Source organism: Mus pahari, chromosome 6 (genome assembly GCF_900095145.1).
Source record: "Mus pahari chromosome 6, PAHARI_EIJ_v1.1, whole genome shotgun sequence".
Lineage (NCBI taxonomy): Eukaryota > Metazoa > Chordata > Mammalia > Rodentia > Muridae > Mus > Mus pahari.
In genome coordinates, this window is record NC_034595.1 from 20,507,355 (window position 1) to 20,530,651 (window position 23,297).

The 23,297-nt window shown below is 38.3% G+C and overlaps 1 protein-coding gene across 1 annotated transcript; it reads left to right on the forward strand.

Moving 5' to 3' along the window:
• Window positions 1–8,215: 8,215 nt before the first annotated feature.
• Window positions 8,216–22,198, forward strand: Tlr4 (toll like receptor 4). The gene is made up of 3 exons (XM_021200891.2): window positions 8,216–8,548; window positions 13,752–13,918; window positions 19,502–22,198. The coding sequence occupies exons 1-3, from the start codon at window positions 8,459–8,461 to the stop codon at window positions 21,750–21,752; spliced, it is 2,508 nt and encodes an 835-aa protein (XP_021056550.1). The 5' UTR covers window positions 8,216–8,458; the 3' UTR covers window positions 21,753–22,198.
• The last annotated feature ends 1,099 nt before the right edge of the window (window positions 22,199–23,297 follow it).

The window sequence follows — 23,297 nt, forward strand, 5'->3', positions numbered from 1 at the left end:
GCGGTTCCTCAGAAAATTGGACATAGTACTACCGGAAGATCCAGCAATACCTCTTCTGGGCATATACCCAGAAAATCTTCCAACTGGTAATAAGGACACATGCTCCACAATGTCCATAGCAGCCTTATTTATAATAGCCAGATGTTGGAAAGAACCCAGATGTCCCTCTATAGAGGAATGGATACAGAAACTGTGGTACATTTACACAATGGAGTACTACTCAGCTATTAAAGACAATGAATTTGCCGCATATGTAGCAGAAGATGGCCTAGTTGGCCATCATTGGGAAGAGAGGCCCCTTGGTCTTGCAAACTTTATTTGACCCAGCACAGGGGAATGCCAGGGCCAAGAAGTGGGAGTGGGTAGGTAGGTGAACAGTGCTGGGGGGTGGTGGAGAGGGTATAGGGAACTTATGGCATAGCATTCGATATGTAAAGAAAATATCTCAAAAAAAAAAAAAAAAAAAAAAAAGATCAAGAATGCAGGTTTCTGCCAGTCCCTAAATATAACCTCTAGAACTACTAGTCTACTGGGAAAAGTGAGGATGTCAGAATTTCTCAATCGCTTCCTTCTTTCCATCTACCTATCCCCAGTTTAAGTTTGAGTTTGTGCTGCCAATAATTGAGTGTTTACTTTTTCTCCACTGATGGGTTATGAACTGTTTTCTAGGCTCCCATACCACTGACAGCTCAATCACCTATATTTTATTTGACAATATAGCCAGTTATTAAAACAGATAAAGTGGAAAGAACTGAGAGTGCAACTATTCAGATCCACTGAGGTAGTAAGGGATGTCTCTCAGTATGTACTATAACATTAATTATCTCAGATTGAGATCCTGAGATCACCCCCCTTGGATCAAAGGACCTTTTGTGATACTTGACTCTGTAAGAGGTCTTGCGAAGATTATATGCCCCTGTACTGGGGAATATCAGGGCCAGGATGTGGGAGTGGGTGTGTTGGGGAGCAGGGCAGGGGGAGGGTATAGGGGACTTTCAGGATAGCATTTGAAATGTAAATGAAGAAAATATCTAATAAAAAATAAATAGAAAAGAGACTAATGTTAGAACATGACCAAACGACTGCCAAATGTCCCATCATTTTCATAATTTTAAAACAACTATGAAATTACTCTTTAGTTTCAATAATGATGTTGATAGTGAGTGATTTTCAGAGATGCCTCCTGGGATATGTTCTTATTTACATATATTTTTCTCTTTGATTATTAATAGTTGATTTCTTGATGATTTTACTTTGTACACCCTCATCTTTAAATAGTTCAGTTCTGTAATAAACAACATAGCATTCTGTCTTTGACCCAGAACCCTCTCTTTCTCATCTCTCTACTTGTAATCCCTTTGTATTACTGTATAGAAGTATGCTCTATGTTTGTGCAGGATGGATTTGTGTCAGCTGCAGTTCTCATGACTATCCCCTAAATATGTAGGTAAAGTCTTCTCAAACTGACTAAAGTCATATTTTTAATGGGAAAAATCATATTTTAATTAATCTCAAACAGTTTGCTTCCGACTGATCACAAAGAAATAGTATAGATATTGCTCTTCCTCCACACCTTATAATTGCTCAAAAATGAAGGCAAGTTTGTCCTGGATGCTAAATATGAGTCTCTTGTTTCCATATGAAAGAAAGAATGATCCAGTGTGCACAATTCCAATACTACCCCTGCCTCCTGTGTAAAGAGTGATGGAAGGTGAGTCTAAAGATGCTGTAGATCAGCACTGAGCAATCTGTGGCCATATGCTGCCCCTCGGTTTTGCCATATGGCTCTAGGTCTAATTTCAAACTCTTCTGTCAGCACATTCAAAGGTGAAGAATTTAGGGAGGATGGAAACACCACCATAGGATTTGTAAGTGGACAGTCCTCTAGCAGGTGCTCTCCAGCTGGGCTGGGGAAGCAGCAGAATTAAGAGTTTGTGATGGATAAAAGTAAAACAAATGCCTGAGGGGAGAGGAGAGGCTCTGGAGCAGCTGGGCCCACAGTGTCTTGCCCTAGTTTCAGAGCTCCAAAGTACCCAGGAGATGAGGGCGGGAGCAGAAAATCAGTGAGAATATTCCATTGACTGATCACAAAATGAACATTGTTTTTATTTTCTCTTAGCTATGTCACTTTTGAACATAGAAATGTAGCTTTATTAAATACTTTCCAGTGTTTTGTGTATCTTTTTGAAATTTGGGTATTTGTGCATCATTTCTCCCAGTCTTTTCATTTAGAGATTCCCATATTCTTCTAGTGTGTAAGGAGGGAAAGCAGAGACTCATTCATGGAATTAAACAGAATTTGATAAATAAAACACTTTACTAATGCCCTCATCAATTTCCTTGCAAAAATGCATGTCATAACACCGTGAATTACCTGGTTGTGTGCTATTCACAATGATGCGTAACAGTGTGACTTGCAAGTCTAGCCCAGTGTTGCATCAGAGACTATTTCTAAGTATTTGCCCTTAGTCAATTTTTTCCCCCGGTTTTTAGAGACAGGGTTTCTCTGGCTGTCCTGGAACTCACTCTGTAGACCAGGCTGGCCTCGAACTCAGAAATCCACTTCCCTCTGCTTCCCAAGTGCTGGGATTAAAGGTGTGCACCACCACTGCCCAGCTCCTTAGTCACTTTCTTAAAAAGGAGATGCATAGGGTTTTTTCTTGTTGTTGTTTTGTTGTTGTTGTTGTTGTTATTGTCTAAATTTCTTGCTCATGCAAAATTGCAAAAAACAGGAGAAATATAATGGGCTGTATTCACAGAAAGAAAGAGTTGTAAAGAGCATTCCCCTTCTTTAATACAAAGTGTATTAAGCACTTATGCTGGGCAGACACAACTGAACATTCTGTCTGAAACTAAGAAATAGAAACAAATAATTCTCCATTGAATACAGCAGACACAAGCTGCCCTAATTTATATCTTACTGGCCAATGTATAAAATGAAACATCAACCAATTACTATTGTTTTTTTTTTTTAAAGTTTTTACCATAAATGTTGCTACTGAGTACCTCCAAGGTATCAAACACTGTAATGGGCATGCACTATGCAGAGGCAGAGCAGATTCTGCTGTTGTCTTGGAGGATCTGAAAGTCTAGTGGGCACAGAAAACAGTTTTCCTAAAACAGGACAGTTATTTGTTGTGTAAATATTAAGGCGAAGTGGATAATGCCTAACTGGAGAGGCTGCACAGTGTTAGTAAATTCAAATTCTTAGTGTAGGGAATTCTATAGCATAAAAAAAAATTGAATCACAGCATATTAAGTGATAGGAGTTTGGAAATGAGAGCCTAAAGACAAAGGAGAATGTCATGCTTCAAAAATGTGGGAGAAACACTGAGGCTTCTACTTACTTCAAGAGACTCAAATGCGTATCAGGAAATGACTTCCACACAGTCCAGTGAATTATGGAGAACTGAGAGCAACACTTTGAAAGGAATTAACTTTTTCTTCATTTACCCCAGGGATCCGTTTTTGCTCTTGTCATAGTGATATGTTCTCTATCTTCTACTTCAGAGCTTCTTTGCCTTTCACTTTCTCTGTTCTCTATGACCACAATACCACAGGCAAAGTAAGGAAGGCGACTGGCTTATGGCCCCTAGAAAAGAACACTTTTCTATCTGCTTAGCCAGTGTTTTCACTTATTTAAAAACATCTTATTTTTCTTTGTAGACAAATAATTCTCCATTGAATACAGCATGCTGCTGATTGTAATCATACTTTTATTTACCACAAAAAAACCCTAAGACCCCTGTCAATTATAACTGCAATGCATCATCAGTCAGAAAGCCCATTGTGAACTGCTAGATGTTAGTAGATTGGAAGGAATCAGTTAAAGTTCTAATATATGACAAACTGCGGGAAACATTCTGTACCAGACTGTATTGTGATTATTTATTCTCAGAGTCTTTTAATCACCATGAAATGGGCAAATACAGGCTGTAAAATTGTGTTATATACATTTTAGTGATGAAAATAAATGTTATGGTTATAAATAGTACATCATTGGCATTGTGTAGTAGATTCTGCAGTTTATGGCAATCTCTCTCTCTCTCTCTCTCTCTCTCTCTCTCTCTCTCTCCCTCATATGTGTGCACACCCTCTGTGTGTGTGTGTCCTTGAAGTGAGAGGGGAGGTAAAAAGTTTAGGAAATACCCATTTAAAACTGATGAAGTCTTAGGACAGCCTTTAGTCACAGAGTGAGAAATGCACATCAGCGGGAACAGAGTAAACCTAGCTACAATTATGGGTGTGTTTCCCTCCTCCTTTCAGATATTGCAGAAAACTCCAAGGCTATGTATCCAATGTAGCAGCACAATTAAATAAAAAGACTCTGATCATGAATGACTCCTAACCATTTTGCAACCAATAATAATCTTACTGACCATTTTTATATATATATATATATATATATATATATATATATATATATATATATATATATCGAGTTATATGTGCTATGTCACCATAGAAATTACATTCATTTAACACTGGTCATGTGTCTTATACTTAACTTTTTACTGAATGGTCAGTATCTGCCAACTTTGAGGAGATGCTCACTTGTCTCTGGCTAAGATGGGATTCTTCCTTTGGCTAAATGATCGTAGGTCTTCCATTGAACCTGCTGCACAATAAACTAAACTCAAAGAAAACTAAATGGCTTTCTATTCAGTCTGCTCTCCAATGTAGGATAAATACTGACATCATGGTGGTAGCTAAGTATCAATTTATTACTTGTTGCAAAACCACAGTCGCATGTTTATTGAGGTTTAGCAAATAAAACATTACTGCTTATGGTTTCTAACTTCTACTTTGTACTTGGTATGTCTTCTAGAAGAGGCTGACAGAACTGTAATAGCCTGGTTAAGGTCAGCACATGATAGTGTATTGTTATCATTTGGTTTTCATAAAAAGAAATACCCACACCATGCACTCTCCTGAATACTCCTCTCACAGGAAAGCTTTCAATGAAGAAGTATATAAAATGTGTGCATCAATACCTCATGAGACACAATCTAGAAGAGATTGTTTGATTCTTTCTCTGAGACTTCTTTGTACATATTCTTTCCAAGGGACATGTGCATCCTAGGGCGTGGATGTACTTCTCAGTGTTCTGTCCTTAATTATCATACTAGATTATTTTCACTTTCTTACTAGAAGTGTTTTCCGGGAAGGCTTGCGATCTAAGCACTATTACTATTGCAGCAAAGACATACTCTACTTTGTATGCATTACAGACATTGATTGGCGGATAAGGGGTTTAGGCAAGTTAAGACTTCAGAAGATGAGAATCTAGATCCTTTAAGACTGTTTTACAATGTCTTGCTCTAGCCTAGGCCAAGGGACATAGTCAATGATAGGTAAAAATGAGGAATCTCATTTTAGAGTTATTTTATATTTGAAGTTTCTAGAATTCGGCACAATTTCTAAACATGTAGTGAGATAAATGGATGAGGAAGGGATTAGCTTCAAAAGCTAGATTTTGATTTTTGTCCTTTAAATTCATTGATTGCTTGATTGTGTCGGTCGTATTCCCATGTGCATACTTAGATTTATGTAGCTGCATGTGAAGAGTAGGAGGATTTGGGTGTCTTAATGTGACTTTGTACTTTATTCCCTAGGAACAGGATCTCTTAAGAAACTTGTATGTAAATTTGTGGCCAAGAAGCTCCACAGAGCCACTGGAAAGTAACTGAGAGAATTCAAACCTGATTGGTGGTGATTTAGACTTTTTCACCTTAGCTGCAGCTAAAATACATTTGAGGTGCTTATGACACACCTTGGGGGTATCGACTAGACCAGTGGTGTTTATCCTACGTCTATTAATCAGAAACCTATATGAACTTGCTTTTCCTCAGACATGGCTCTAACAGCTTCACAACAAATCTTTGAGGAAGTACGATTATCCTTATATTACCCACGGTTTTTTTTATTATTGTCATAGCTGTCTTTTGTGGGATATAATGAGGATCTATACTATGGCTAATTTAATTCAACCATACAAGATACATGTAATAATCTTCTATTTATTTAAAGATTTTTTTTATTTTCATGTGTGTATGAGAGTTTACCTACATATTTGTACGCATATCACATGCAGTGTCCATGTGAGTCAGAGGAGAGAAATAGATTCTCTGGAACTAGAGCTACAGATGGTTGTGGGATACCATATGGGTGCTGGGAAGCAAACCCCTTTCCTTCAGAAGAGCAGAAATGACTCTTAATTGATGAGTTATCTTCCCAACTCTATACCTTCATGGAGAGTTGGCTTGTATAGCTTGACTACTGTCATGCATCCTTTTCTTCTCTTCAGAAGCTGATGGCTCTTTGAATCAGAACGGTGAAGGGACCCAGTCTCTCCATGGGAGTGGAGACTGTACATAATTTTGCAGGGGGCTTGGGTTTTATATGGTGAAAAAGGGAATTTGGGGATGGAAGTTTCCTACTGCAGGTCAGTTCTCCTGAAGTTTCAATGGAGGTTGGAGGTTGTTGGTGTTTTCATCTTCTTCTCAGAATCCTCCACACGCCAAGAGTCCGCAGATGATCCAGGCAGAATCACATAGACTTCTCTTTTTTTTTTTTTTTTTTTTAATTTTTTTTTTTTTTTTTTTTTTTTTTTTTTACATTTCAAATGCTATCCCGAAAGTTTCCCATACCCCTCCCCCCACCTCTGTTCCCCTACCCACCCACTCCCACTACTTGGCCCAGGCCTTGCCTTGTGCTAGGTCATATAGAGTTTGGAAGACCAAGGAGCCTCTATTCCCACTGATGGCCGATTAGGTCATCTTCTGCTACATATGCAGCTAGAAACACAAACCCAGGGGGTACTGGTTAGTTCCTGTTGTTGTTCCACCTACAGGGTTGCAGCCCCCTTCAGGTACTTGGGTACTTTCTCTAGTTCCTCCATTGGGGACCCTGTGTTCCATCCAGTAGCTGGCATCACATAGACTTCTAAGAGTAAGTATTCTAAATATTAGTATTTAGATATGTCAAATAATGTAAATATATAAAGAAGGGGGGAGGTAAAAAAAAAAAACTGTTTTCAGGTTTACAGGGCTGAAAATAAGGCTCAGGAAGTAAAATCATTTGGACAATGTGATCTGGTCATTAGTCATCTGACCTGACCTTTATTTCAGCAACTTCTGATTCCCTTCACCATTTCTTCACCAGCAAAGTCACATGTAGAATTATGTACTGTTCCCCAAAATGCATAGGCTGCGACTGGTTCTGTGACTGCAATTTAAAGATTCATCTCCCAGTGCCATATCCTATGACTTCAATTTAATGAGATAATTAAAATAAAATAGTGTCTTATGGGTCTGCCTTAATACAATACAACCTATTATTTTAAAAAAGAAGTCTGGGACCAGGGAGATATCTCAGTTGATAAAATATTTCAAATTCATGAAGACCTGCAGATCCTCAGTAACCCCGCATTAAAAAAAAATAATGAAATATATAAACAAATAAAAAGCAAACAAAGTTAAAAAAAAAAAAAACAACACCACCAACAACAAAAACCTGAATGCTGATACCTATAATCCCAGCACTGGGTAAAGGCTAGGTACAGGTGGGAGATCTCAAAACTTAATTGATCAGTCAGTTTAGCAGACAAATTAGTACCAGGTTCAGTTAGAGACCTGGGCTCCAAAACAATGGTGGAGCTTCTTGAGTTTCTCCCACAGCTCACTAGCCTGCTCCTATCCTCCGGAACGTTCTCCTTTTCATAATAAACACTATGTTCCTGTTTCCAATAATAAGTAGTAATTAATAATAAAAGAAGATTGAGAACTGAGAACTGCAGGAGGCACTCAGTAATGAACTCTGGCTTTGACACGCGCGTGCACACAAACACACACACACACACACACACACACACGCGAAATATCCATCCTCCCATGAATGAATTCGTACACACAAAGGTAAAAGAAAAGATCATGACACAAGACACAGCAACTGCTGATATCTTCATCCTGGGTTTTAATCTTCAGCACTGTGAGAAAATATGTTCCTCTAGTCTGAAACATCCAGTCTCTAGTACTGTGCTCTGGGAGACTCAAAAGTCTAGCTGGAGCAGTACGCATCCTCCGTTGAAAATAGAGAAGGAATGAGGACGTTGCTCCACACCAGTTCCCTGCCTTCACCAAGCCCAAGGGGTCAGATGACTTCCTGGGATGAAAGCCAGCTTCCTCTTGGTGTTCCTCCAGCTGGTCAGCAAACGCCTTCTTCCTGTTCTACTCTTCAGTCTTCTAACTTCCCTCCTGCGGCAGGGCCGATCGATTCTAGAACAAAACCAAAAGTGAGAACGCTGAGGTTGGCACTTTCACTTCCTCTTTGAATATAGTATTTGCAGAGGGGGCACCACTGGGAGGGAAGAGGCAGGTGTCCCAGGGACTCTGCGCTGCCACCAGTTACAGATCGTCATGCTCTCTCACGGTCTCCACTGGTTGCAGAAAATGCCAGGATGATGTCTCCTTTGCTCCTGGCTAGGACTCTGATCATGGCACTGTTGCTCTCCTGCCTGACGCCGGGAAGCTTGAATCCCTGCATAGAGGTATGTGTCTTGGTCACATGTGATCACACCCTTTCCTGCTAGCCTCCCTTGCTTCTCAAAACTGTCCTCAGCTCAGAGCTCCCTGTGTGTGCGCTGCTTAGTTTATTGTGCACGAAGGAGTTAAACTAACCAAAACCTTGAGAAGCTGTGGCAACAAAAAGCCTCAGTGTTAACACAGGGCAGGAACAGGCAGCCAGGGGTGTCTTGATTCATTTACGGCGTCTGAGTCATGATTTAGGGACTTGAAATTAGTAAAACTAGTTTAAAGTCATTGTTCTGTGACATACCCGAGAGATGTTAAAGAAATTACTAAACGTTTCTGAGGCCAGTGTTCACACGATGAAAGAATGACTGTGATCACTAGAAAAATGTAAGTAGGCTGTAATTTCAGGGCTTTCTGTGGGAACTCTGGCCACTCAGCTTTTCGCGGTCACTCCTTCCCTTTACAAATCAAGTGAAGTCAGCCGTCATTTCTGCTGCTTATGAAGCATCTTTGAGAGATGAAGCGGCTCAACAGGAAAGGTCCGTGGCTGCCACGCTTGATGAGAATCTGAGTTCAAACCTGAAGCCTCACAAGTTGGACGCAGGGAATCTCCTCCTTTAAGATGTCTTCTCAGTTGCACGTGTCTGCCTTGGCAGTTGTGTATATGCATGAGCACACACACAAATGCATAAAGGTAACGATTTTCTTAAATGTAAGAATATCTATAAAAAATTAAAACAATACACAAAAACACAAGGAGTTTTCTAAGAGACTTTGGCATTCTGCAACTAATTCTAGAAGATAAACGGGAAGGGCGAGGGAAGGAGAGAGACAGAGCAACGTAAAACATTGGCTAAGGCAGTAACTCCCGTTTTGGTGGAATACTGAGGAGTGAGTAATCTGACCCATGACTCATTCTTGTTTTCCTCCTGCGCAGACCACACAATTATCTTAGAAGCTCACAATAGAGCTGAGCAAACAAGGAAGGAATTCAGGGTGAGGTAGGCTCAGAAGCTCAAAACAGGTTCAATGAGTTAAGATACATGGGGAAAATGCTGTTAATTTTAAAAAGTTATAATCGCAGTATCTTGCTTTCTGATTCCTCAGTTATGTCGACAGAGATAGAATTTCCAATCAGTGCTACACTGAGATAAAATCCCGCTGTTCTTGGTGTCTGGTGTGCTTTGTCAACTCTCAAAGCTTGCTTATTCCTTCTGTAAGCCAGGTGCCCTTGGCCTTGTCTTCAGGGGTGATTACTGACTATGAATTTCCCAATTCATAGTCCTATCTATGCCTACACTTAATTTCTTCTTTATTTGTTGTTATTGGTCCAGGGCTTAGATTTATCAATCTACTCCTTTATACTCTTTGTAACTCTTTAGAACCACAGGGCCTTGGCACTGCCGAAGCTACCTATGCACATCATCATCCCTCTCCTAGATCAAGGCTCAATATGCTAAAATTATGGAATCCCTGTATATAGTTTAAAACTTCACTGTTGATCCAATTGAAAAATTAAGAATAAATGGATGAAATCAGTTTCGGTGATTTTTATGCCATCAAATACAGTTATGTCGTGTGAAATATAATAAAAGCATCCCATCTCACTCCAGTCAGAATGGCTAAGATTAAAAATTCAGGTGACAGCAGATGCTGGCGAGGATGTCATAGAGGCGGCGGGGCGGGGGAGGGGAGGGACGAGGGGATGGGGGCTTGTTGAGGGAAAACTGGGAAGGGGGATAACATTTGAAATGTAAATGAATAAAATAACCAAAAAACAAACAAACAAAAGTTTCAGGTGGCAGATCCTGGAGGAACCACTGCTTGAACTGACAGCCTCCGACTATACACGTTGTGCCTCCAATGCTCACCATCATCCACAAAGCAACTTTCCTTACGCCTCCCTCCCTTTTCCTCTTCCCGACTCGGAAGTCCCACCTACTCACCGAATGATTGGTTTCTTGTGATGTTTATTTGGGGGGGGGGGGATCCTACCACATAGTTAAACAATTATGAAGATATCTTATGTTCAATTTTTGATACAGAAAATTAGACATTCAGCAACATTTTTGGTTTCCTGTACATTTTGATTGCTCCTATGCATGTTTCATGTTTCATAGCTATGTGTGGGTTATTGCTGCAGTACTGCAATGTGGGGCTTTCATTTCAGGATTTAGCTTTTTCATTTTATGTAGATCTCTGTGTGAATGTCTCCTCAGGTTGATTTTTCTTGATTGCCTCATGTAGATTTTTCCCTTTACCCACTCTATATGCTCTTTCAATGATCATATCATTTTATACTTTTGTCTTTCACTTTTCTACCATTTATCCTGCCCTTTGTGTAGAATAAACCAGAAGGGAGGATTACTGCTGGGTTTGTCAGCATTTCACCAATGTCTCTCAGTGGTTCTCAACATCCTTAATGCTGAGACCCTTTAATACAGTTCCTCAGGTTGTGATGAACTACACCCATAAAATTCCTTTTGTTGCTACTTCTTAACTATAATTTTGTTACGGTGTTGAACCATAATGTAACTATGCTATATGCAGGATATCTGATATGCAACTCCGATAAATGGATTGTTTGACCCCCTAAATGGGTCAAAGTTCACAGGTTGAGAACCACTGGCCTAGATCATGATAGGTCTTTGGTGGGATGTGTAGTATGTGTGAAACCAATGAAAGAATGACTTCTGGACACCATCTGATGTCCTCGTGTTCTGCCTGTGGCTGCTCCATGACAGATGGCTCTTCTTCTATAACTGTTAGCCAGTTTGTCTACATTTGTTCCCGCTCGTTATTGTTTGCTTATGTTCTTTTCTCCTTTTAACATACATATTTTTTTCCTTTTCCATGCATTTCCTTGCTCAGCTTTCCTTCTGAATATAGAATCAGTGCCTTTGCAGCTTTTGTAGTTCTTATTTATGTTCTTCTCTGTTAGCTGGTTCTATGAGTGCAGTGCCATCAGGAATCATGTAACATGTATTCTTGTACCGCCCATGGCCTTTAGCAGAAAAAGCCTAATATTTGGCTTAAACGGGCTGGTATCCCATCAATTACACAATACTTATCATTCACTCATCCAACAAATGTCTACTGAGCATTGAGAGGTCACCATGTACCTTTCTGAGCCTTGAAGACAAATAGAAAACAAAAATCAGCAGGGCATCAATGCTCATGGTTCAATTGATTAAATGAAAAGCATCTGGAAAATAACTCTATAGGCAATAGATTCACCTGGTCATCAACATCTGTGAAGGAAATAAAAGAGGGTGAGAGAAGAATTTCTGTCTGGCACCTCACTCTCTTAGATACATTGCCTTCAAGGATCCTATGATTAGTACCAAGTAGATAGACGTGCGTGAAGAAGCCTGTTTATGTATGAATCCTCTGACTATATGTGTATTATCCCACCTCTTTTATTTTCTTTGTCTTTAGAGAACTTTTTGAAGATTAGTATAAAATTGTATAAGTTGTAAATAAATGCTAATATGCAGCAAGAAATCAATAGGAGCCAATGATAATTAACATTAATATTTATCACGTTAATTAATGCAAACTTTGAGATAAGCTCTTATCTCATTTTGCCCTTTGAGAATTCTATTGCTTTTAAATAAGAGAAAACAAAACTCACTGGGTTAAACAAAGCATTTTGTCAGATAAAAATCATATAATTATGATATTACATGAAATGTTATGGTATAGGGTTCACAATAAATGTGAGAAAACAGATAAAAATCAGTGGAGATTATAATAGAGAAAACATTCAACCCTGAGTACAATTTTCTACCACTGGAATCCATGCACTATAAGACTGCCTCTGATTCCATGACCAAACTGAGAAAGTCAATGAACCTAAGAACAAAAATAATTGTCAAAAATAAGACAGTAGCTAGGAAATGTCTGAATATCTTTATTGGTACTCTCCATGTAGCTGTATATAATGAAAATGATGAATTAAAACAATAATAATTTTACATAAAACTACATACAAGCATACATTAACATGTATTTTACATAAAACTAGTGAGGTTCACAGAAGATATTATAATGTTAAACCAGCACACAAACAAGACTTTGTCCCACACTAAGTATTCTTTAGTTCTTTGTGTAGGGTTAAAGGCTCCTGGGCGTATGTAGTTGTTGTCCTCTTTCATCTCATGTGCAGGCAGTCCTATTAGTGAGACTTTATGGGTGTAGCTTTGGACATTAAGAAACACAGCATCACAGTAAAATTCATGACCTTTTAACTCATAATCCTTCAGCCTCCTCTGCTGCAGTGATCCCTGATCTGTAGGTATTGGAGTTGTAGTGTAAGTGCTTCCGTTGGTACTGGACTCCAGAATTCTGCATTTTGATTGATTGTGATTTTCTGTAGTGATGTCTGGTTATAGAAAGGGAGAAATGGTCTTCCCCATGAAAGAGCACAATTGGTTACCAAATACCAAATGGCCATCCCTGAAAACAAATACATGTGTAATAGTACACAAACTGAACAATTTCTACTTATATATGTAGAATTATATTTATACAATGTTCATATATGTATATATATATATATATATATATATATATATATATATATATATATCAACAATTAATGAAAAAAGCAACATGGATTTGAAAAACAGCAAAGAAAAGGGAGTAAGAAAGAACTTGAAGAGAGGAAAAGGAAAAGGGAAGTGATATAATTATAATTTCAAATAATAGTAATTAAAAAAGATGTACTTTTTACCAAGTGGCACAGAACACATGTTATGAAACCAAGGTTTTCAGACTTGAGAGTCATGTAACACCTGATTTTATAATTTCTCATTTAATTATAACTTTGCTGTAGCAGAATGTTAACACATTGAGAATTCAGAGGATATTTTTTCTTCCTGATACATGGAATAAGATGTCTTGTAAATATGAAGTGGTAGATATAAGAATGGAGAAGGATGGGTGTGTTACCATATCCCTGGAATGGCAGCACTTGGGTGGTTGGGGCAGGTAGATTGGGAGTTCAATGTTATCTTTGACTGTATAGCTAATTGATGGCCAGACTGGTCTATAGGAAAGCTCATTTCAACCAAAATAAATCATGATGAATGAATGGATAGGTGGACAGTATGTTGACTGGCATGTATGTGTGAGAGTTTTATCACCCCATTATTCGTCTTTAGAGAGGAGTGGGAACACATGGTTGAAAACATAATAATTATTGTGTGATATTTACAGGTAGTTCCTAATATTACCTACCAATGCATGGATCAGAATCTCAGCAAAGTCCCTGATGACATTCCTTCTTCAACCAAGAACATAGATCTGAGCTTCAACCCCTTGAAGATCTTAAGAAGCTATAGCTTCTCCAATTTCTCAGAACTTCAGTGGCTGGATTTATCCAGGTAACAAATGAGGTTTTATGTGCTGTAGAACGTGAAGGAGTTATTTTTTATATCATTGCATTCTTGGCTCAGAAAACCTAGATGGTTCTAACTAAACCTCCTTCAGTCATCTATTCAGTAGTTGTACAACTAGCTGTAAATCCTTGGAAAAGCTACTTTTATTTAACTGGTTTCAGTTGGATGGGCCACTAGATAAGACTATCTAAGGGCAGTTCTAACCTCTACATTATTTAAAACTATTTCATTAGATATTTATGGGCCATGGCTTATATGTTGTATGTCTAAGCTACAGAAGAATTTATAGATACAACACCCATACTCCTAATTATTAAGCAGGATAAAATCCTCTTTAACAAATTAATAATTTAAAGTCTTGTCCTTGTTATTAAACACATAGCACAAGTAAAATAAATGTTAACCAATGCTAATACGGTTGTTTACAACAATAAGTAATAAAATATGTGAAAATAAGGGCAACACATTGTGTCCTGTAGAAGAGGGGCTGTTTTGTTCTGTGTAAGACGTGAGTACATATGCAAGATACCTGAAATATTGAACATAGAAAAGAGGGTAGAGGATGAAAACAAAACAAAACAAAACAAAACAAAACACTAACTTAGGAGAAAGTTGCAAATGTCCAAGTAAAACATCAACTATGGACAAGAAACAGTTACTAAGATTGTCCTTTCTGATTCAGGGTACCATACCATTTGTTGGAACGTAAAATTTTCTAACCAATATTTCAGATAGGAAGCTCAATATTTTTTATTGGTTAAAATCGCTCTTTGACAATTTCATGCATCTATGTAATGCATACAGTTATTCTTACCTTCACCTACACTGAATTTCCTCTGATCCCTGTTAGCCCTGACTCCTTCCAAAATGTCTCCATCCTATATTCATACCTTCTTATTTATTGTTTGACACACTGGTTTTAACCAGGTTCTCTGTGTGACTGTAGGTTTAGAACAGCCTATTGGAGACTAGTGAGGTTTAACCATTGTATAAGCAACTAACACCAGTGACTGTCTCTGCCCAAGAATCTAAACTTTGGCAGAGAGGACATGATCCCATGGTCCCCTCCATGATCCGTAGATTTCTGTTGGCATGTCCAGTGCAGGGAACCACAGCTTCGATGACATCAGATTTGCAAAGTCTTTGTCATACCCCACAGGAAGCAGCTCCTCTCACTGTCTCTTGACTCTTACATTTCTGTCAGATTCCTGTTCCTTTATAGTCCCTGACCCTTTGAAGGGGGTTTGCGAATGTTCATTACCAGGGTGATCACAGAACTATGTTTTGCTTCTAGCATCTTGCATATCTAAGAATATCCTCATTCACTACTGTTTACTATAAAGGGAAGTGACATTTGTTAAGGGGTATAAATGTAATTATTTAGACAGAAGTCTGGTACTATACTAATTTAATTAAACCACAATAATCACTGCCTACTCTGTACCCCAAACATCAGGGTTATAGACTTCTCTAATAAATGTTTTTTGATCAGGTTAACAATACTAGCCTTGAATAGGCTCCTGGGACAAAAAATCTAATCCAAGAAAGGTTTGTTAATCCTAGAATAGTTATGCCAGAATTTCACCACTGGACATATCTTGCCTAGCAGGTTCATGCTTTAGTTCATCTGGTTCATATCTGGAAGAGACAAGTAATGATTTTTTTCCCCACCAGACTTTACAACACCTTTGTGCTGAAAGCTAGTCAGCAGGGAGAAAAGCGGTTCTGCTTCAGCTTCACATCAGTGGGCCTTACTGATCAGGGAGATTCTTAGGTGTTGAACTTGATGATGAACCTCTTTAATGCCACGTTCGTAAAGCTACTTAAATGTTTCACACATCTTTTGGTTCTAAAATTTCTTGATGAAGATCAAGACTATGGTATTAAAAGTCTTCTGCAGAGCACACAATACTATAAAATGTTAGTGAACTAGAAAATATATTATATTCTTTACTAGGAGCATGATAGATGGAGAATTCCAAAGGTAGAGGACCACAGCTCTGGTGGTGGAAGCACAATGGAAGCAGTGCTTTCTCCAACATTTAGAACCATGTGCCCTGTTGCATGTAACTTTTCCTGAGTCTCTGTCTTCACTCCTATTAAAGGAAAATGGTAAACCTCCCCCCATGGTGAAAAGTTAATAAATGAGAGATTATTAAAATTATTTAGTGAGTTTTATGAGTTTGAAGACAAGCTATCATAATCACTTTATTAAATTGTACATTTTACTTATCCCAGGGAGATTTGAAGGGAACTAAGGTAAGCAGGTAAAAAAATAAACAGAATAATCTCTTTTTAATAAAGAGGACATAGTTTTTCACCCTGAATAATTGAGAATTAATCTATAATATAATGTAAGATCATTCCTTAAAGGTTTGGAGTTTGTGCTTAGGAAAAATGTAAGTTCCTCTTCCCTTAGCTCAGAGGATATTTTACAATACAGCAGAGCAGACAATTTACTTCTGTGTCTTTCTTTTATTTTTTAAAAAAATTAGATATTTTATTTATGTAATTTCAAATGTTATCCCCTTTCTTAGGTTCCCTTCTGAAAACCCACTATCTTCACCCCCTCCCTCTGCTCACTGACACACCCACACCTACTTCCTCGCCCTGGCATTCTCTTATGCTGGGGCATAGAACTTTCACAGGACCAAGGGCCTCTCCTCCCATTGCTGACCGACTGGGCCATCCTCTGCTACATATGCAGCTAGAGCCATGAGTCCCACCATGTGTTTTCTTTGGTTGGTGGTTTAGTCCCAGGGAGCTCTGGGGGTACTGGTTAGTTCATATGGTTGTTCTTCCTATGGGGTTGCAAACCCCTTCAGATTCTTGGGTACTTTTTCTATTTTATTCTTTGGAGACCTTGTGCTCTGTCAAATGGATGGCTGTGAGCATCCACTTCTGTATTTGTCAGGTACTGGCAGACCCTCTCAGGAGACAGCTATATCAGGCTCCTTTCAGCAAGCTCTTGTTGGCATCCAAAATAGTGTCTGGATTTGATGGTTATTTATGGGATGGATCCCCAGGTGGGGCAGTCTCTGGATGGACATTCCTTCAGTCTCTGCACCACACTTTGTCTCGGTAACTCCTTTCATGGGTATTTTGTTCCCCCTTCTAAAAAGGATCGAAGTATCCACACTTTAGCCTTCCTTATTCTCGAGTTTCATGTATTTTGTGAATTGTATCTTGGGTATTCTGAGCTTCTGGGCTAATATCCACTTATCATTAAGTGCATATCATGTGTGTTCTTTTGTGACTGGGTTATCTCACTCAGGATGATATCCTCCAAATCCATCCATTTGCCTAAGAATTCCATAAATCCATTGTTTTTAATAGTTGCATAGTACTCCAGTGTGTAAATGTACCATATTTTCTGTATCCATTCCTCTGTTGAGGGACATCTGGATTCTTTCCAGCTTCTGGCTATTATAAATAAGGCTGCTATGAACATAGTGGAGCATGTGTCCTTATTACATGTTGAAGCATCTTCTAGGTATTTGCCCAGGAGAGGTATTGCTGGATCCTCAGGTAGTACTCTGTCCAATTTTCTGAGGAACTGCCAAACTGATTTCCAGAGTGGTTATATCAGTTTACAATCCCGCCAGTAATGGAGAATTGTTCCTCCTTCTCTACATCCTTGCAAGCATCTACTGTCACTTGAGTTTTTGATCTTAGCCATTCTGACTGGTGTGAAGTGGAATCTCAGGGTTGTTTTGATTTGCATTTCCCTGATAACTAAGGATGTTAAACATTTTTTAGGTACTTTTCAGCCATTCAGTATTCCTCAGTTGAGAATTCTTTGTTTATCTCTGTACCCCAGTTTTCAATAGGGTTATTTGTTTCTCTGGAGTTGGAGATTATTGTGTAGGAACTAGACTGAGTACCTAAAAAATAATTGTTGTAGACCATATAGCTGTCATTTATTTCTAGAAACATGCATACTTCTTCTTGGAGCTGAGAAAACTGGGTTTTGAAGGATCTGAGTGTCTGAATTACAGCAATATTACTTACCTTACCACACTAGAGTCAAGCTTACATCTCTTGCTTTAAAGCTCAAAGTTTCTTCATCATATCATTCCATTCCCCTAAAGTTATGAGACCAATCATATTAGATAGAAATATAGATATACCCCTTTTCCCCTTATTTTCTGTATATAGCTATTTATGACATATACACAATTATAATCATATAGGTATGTCTATGATTTAGGTTATATATATATATATATATATATATATATATATGATTATGAGCAATAGAATCCTAACAGGAAGTAGAAACTTGAGAAACACTCAAACTTTGTTGCCTCATTTAGAAATGGAATGATAGAAACTCACAGAAATTAATGGGTTCCCAAAATCATGTAGGAAGAGTGAGAGTTAACATGGTTCCATGGATTTCTCTTGCAATATTCTTTTTAACATACCTCTACCTTTCGTCGAATTACTGAGGAATAACTAAATCACAGACCAAAACTCTTTTATTACCTATGAATACTCCAAAGAGAATAGGAAAAGTGAGGGAAGGTAATTGGGTTAGATTTGGAAGTGACTCTTTTGCTAAATGTATCTGGCATGCATCTATGAAGACATCTGTCATGAATCACTGTTGGCTGTGTCTGAGTTCTGTTGCTAGCTTGCCTCTGTGAAAGCTTTATGTAGTACAGCTTACATTTATCTTGGAATAAAATTTAGAATATTTCATTGAGCTCGTGAGTCTACATTATTCCCACTCTTGTCACACCTGTATAATATTCTTCCTCAGTTTCCTTGTTGCCCTTCAGCCACAGAGACTCTGTTGTGGCTCCTCCATCTGTCATGCCTGCTATCTACTACAGCTTTTGGATCGCTGTCTACTTCATACATTCTTCATATTCACTCATATTGATCATTGAAATTTCCACTTACTTATTCTCAAGCGTAATCTGCTTTCATCTGGTGACAGAGGGTCAATTCTTTTGATGTGAATATTCTTAGCCCATTTTCTTCTTCTTCCATAAAGCTTACTCATGTCCCTAATAATTAACACTTACCTGTGATAATGACAGACTCAAAATACCTAGCACTCACATAGGAGTAAAGTTTTGTAAACATTAATGCCATTCTTGACTCTTGATACCTATGTATCATTATTTATGCCTTTGAAATTAACTTTCACCAGTAATTTATCATTCTAGCAAATAATGACCACCCATATTGCCTATACTCATTAAATGTAAAATTATATCTATGTCTGGAAAGAAATGCCTAAATTAATCTAAGACTACTACATATCAACTGTCTTTATGTACCCCAGTTATTGATCTTGAATTGATTTCCTTCTGAAGGATTTGCTGCCCGACATAGTGTGATAGTTTATCATCACTGTAGCAAGTGTGAAAATGACAAATCTGCAGAGGTCCTCTCCTGCTCACACCATCATCACCTGTTTTGCTCTGTATAGTTTTCTCTTCACAATAACATGGTACATCATATCTGTTTGTATCATAGTATGGCAGGTACCGTTGTATCGTTAGAAAGGTTTTTTTTTCAACAAAAATACATAATTGGTGTCTCTTTTCCCTATAGGTGTGAAATTGAAATAATTGAAGACAAGGCATGGCATGGCCTACACCACCTCTCAGACTTGATACTGACAGGAAACCCTATCCAGAGTTTTTCCCCAGGAAGTTTTTCTGGACTAACAAGTTTAGAGAATCTGGTGGCTGTGGAGACAAAATTGGCCTCTCTAGAAAGCTTCCCTATTGGACAGGTTATAACCTTAAAGAAACTCAATGTGGCTCACAATCTTATACATTCCTCTAAGTTTCCTGAATATTTTTCCAATCTGATGAACCTAGAACATGTGGATCTTTCTTATAACTATATTCAAACTATTTCTGTCAACGACTTACAGTTTCTACGTGAAAATCCACAAATCAATCTCTCTTTAGACCTATCTTTGAACCCAATTGACTTCATTGAAGACCAAGCCTTTCAGGGAATTAGACTCCATGAACTGACTCTAAGAAGTAATTTTAATAGCTCAAATATAATGAAAACTTGCCTTCAAAACCTGGCTGGTTTACATGTCCATCGGTTGATCTTGGGAGAATTTAAAGATAAAAGGAATCTGGAAATTTTTGACCCCTCTATCATGGAAGGACTATGTGATGTGACCATTAATGAGTTCAGGTTAACATACACAAATAATTTTTCAGATGATATTGTTAGCTTCCATTGCTTGGCGGATGTTTCTGCAATGTCTCTGGCAGGTGTACCTATAACACATCTAGCAGATGTTCCTAAACATTTCAAATGGCAATCCTTATCAGTCATTAGATGTCAACTTAAGCAGTTTCCAGGTCTGGATCTACCCTTTCTTAAAAGTTTGACTGTGACTATGAACAAAGCGCCTCTCAGTTTTAAAACAGTGGTTCTGCCAAGTCTCAGATATCTAGATCTTAGTAAAAATGCACTGAGCTTTAGCGGTTGCTGTTCTTATTCTGATTTGGGGACAAACAGCCTGAGACACTTAGACCTCAGCTTCAATGGTGTCATCATTATGAGTGCCAATTTCATGGGTCTAGAAGAACTGGAGTACCTGGATTTTCAGCACTCTACTTTAAAAAAGGTCACAGACTTTTCAGCATTCTTATCCCTTGAAAACCTCCGTTACCTTGACATCTCTTATACTAATACCAAAATTGACTTCGATGGCATATTTCTTGGCTTGACCAGGCTCAACACATTAAAAATGGCTGGCAATTCTTTCAAAGATAACACCCTTTCAAATGTCTTCACGAACACAACAAACTTGACACTCCTGGATCTTTCTAAATGTCAATTGGAACAAATATCTTGGGGGGTATTTGACACACTCCATAGACTTCAATTATTAAATATGAGTCACAACAACCTACTGTTTTTGGATCCATCCCATTATAACCAGCTGTATTCCCTCAGCACTCTTGATTGCAGTTTCAATCGCATAGAGACATCTAAAGGAATATTGCAACATTTTCCAAAGAGTCTAGCCTTCTTCAATCTTACTAACAATTCTATTGCTTGTACCTGTGAATATCAGAACTTTCTGCAGTGGGTCAAGGACCAGAAGCAGTTTTTGGTGAATGTTGAACAAATGACATGTGCAACACCTGTAGCGATGAATACCTCCCTAGTGTTGGATTTTAAGAATTCCACCTGTTATATGTACAAGACCATCATCAGTGTGTCAGTGGTCAGTGTGATTGTGGTATCCGCTGTAGCATTTCTGATATACCACTTCTATTTTCACCTGATACTTATTGCTGGCTGTAAAAAGTACAGCAGAGGAGAAAGCATCTATGATGCGTTTGTCATCTACTCGAGTCAGAATGAGGACTGGGTGAGAAACGAGCTGGTAAAGAATTTAGAAGAAGGGGTGCCCCGCTTTCACCTCTGCCTTCACTATAGAGACTTCATTCCTGGTGTAGCCATTGCTGCCAACATCATCCAGGAAGGCTTCCACAAGAGCCGGAAGGTTATTGTGGTGGTATCCAGACACTTTATCCAGAGCCGTTGGTGTATCTTTGAATATGAGATTGCTCAGACATGGCAGTTTCTGAGCAGCCGCTCCGGGATCATCTTCATTGTCCTTGAAAAGGTGGAGAAGTCCCTGCTGAGGCAGCAGGTGGAACTGTATCGCCTTCTTAGCAGAAACACCTACCTGGAATGGGAGGACAATCCTCTGGGGAGGCACATCTTCTGGAGAAGACTTAAAAGAGCCCTGTTGGATGGAAAAGCCTCGAATCCTGAGGGAACAGCAGAGGAAGAACAAGAAACAGCAACTTGGACCTGAGGAGAGCAAATCTCTGGGGCCAAAACCCAGTCTGTTTACAATTAATCAATACTACAGTTCACCTGGGGTTCTGCTATGGACAGAGAGCCCATGGAGCATAAGGCTGATAAGCAATGACATGGACCTCACTGGGCAGAAGGAAGTATCACTGTGATGAAACTCCGTACTTTCTAGGCATATAAATTAACCAACTCGGGAGAAGAATCATAATCAAGACAGTTTACCTTTATCTTATTAAACTGAAGGAGAAGAGGCTAAGGCCCAGTAAGAACAGAAAGGAGAACCATTCTTCACTGGGCCTTTTGAATACAAGCCATATCATGTACTGTGTTTCCGTTACCTTAGAAGAGTTTTGATAGCTTAAGCTGAAGTGAATGTTTTCTTACTTTCCTGTTTTGCTAATGAATGCAATTTAAATAGCTATTTTTGAGAGGCCCTCATACCAATTTCATCTTCCATTTTATGTCATTTTCTTTTTTTATCTAATTTTACAAGAAATATGATTAATACATGGTCACAGATATCCTGGCCAATCCTTAGAATACTATATTTATTAAATAAAATTTCTAGTATACTTTTACTTTTATAAATTCAGTTATCATTTTTCATGCCTTGGCCTCAAACTCATATCATAAATAAGATTGTTACAGGTATGGTAAGAATGCCCATATTTAACTATAATTTTAAAAGAAAGTGTGTAAAATATACTCTGTCACATTGTCACTGAATGTCATTCTTAAGTTAATACCTAAGTTATGGATGTCACAGAGTCAGGGTTAAAAATAATTTGGTTGATAGAAATATTTTTAATCAGGAGAGAAAAGTGGAGAGGAGTGCAGGAAAAGAAATCATAACTTCATCATTTATTCTTGATTATTCCAGAACCATAGAAGTTCACATAGCTAAATGACAAGACTAGATATGGTGCAACTGATGTTCCTTCCCAGCAAGGATACTCTCTGAAGGACCTGTAGAACCTTTCGGGGAGGCAGCAAGGTCTAACATCCTTTTCCTTCATCATTCCCATTTCTGGACATGCCTTGTGATACGGATGAATGTTGGGAGTACAAATTTCTGCTTTCACCTTATTCCAGTCAGCATGAACACTGAATATATAATGGCATTTCACAGTGTGTGTGTGTGTGTGTGTGTGTGTGTGTGTATGTATGTGTGTGTGTGTGTGTGTGTGTGCGTGTTATGTATGTGCATATATGTACCTGTACATGTGTTTAAGGTTAAGGAGAAAATAGAGCACAGAGCAGTTCTGTATTTGTGATGGGGCATTAAAGAGTTGAGCTAATTCAGAAAATTATGGAGGTTTCTTGGTAAAGGAAACAAAAGTAGAATTATTACACGATCTAGCAATAAAAATTTTGAAACAAACCAACAAGTAAATATATTGGATTTCCTTGCCCATTAGGATAATATTCATAATATTCAAATTATGGAAACAACCCAAATATCCATTGGCAGGTTAATGCATAGAGACAGAATGCTATCTACTTGCACTGGAATGTGATTTGACCTTGGAAAAGAAGCAAAACT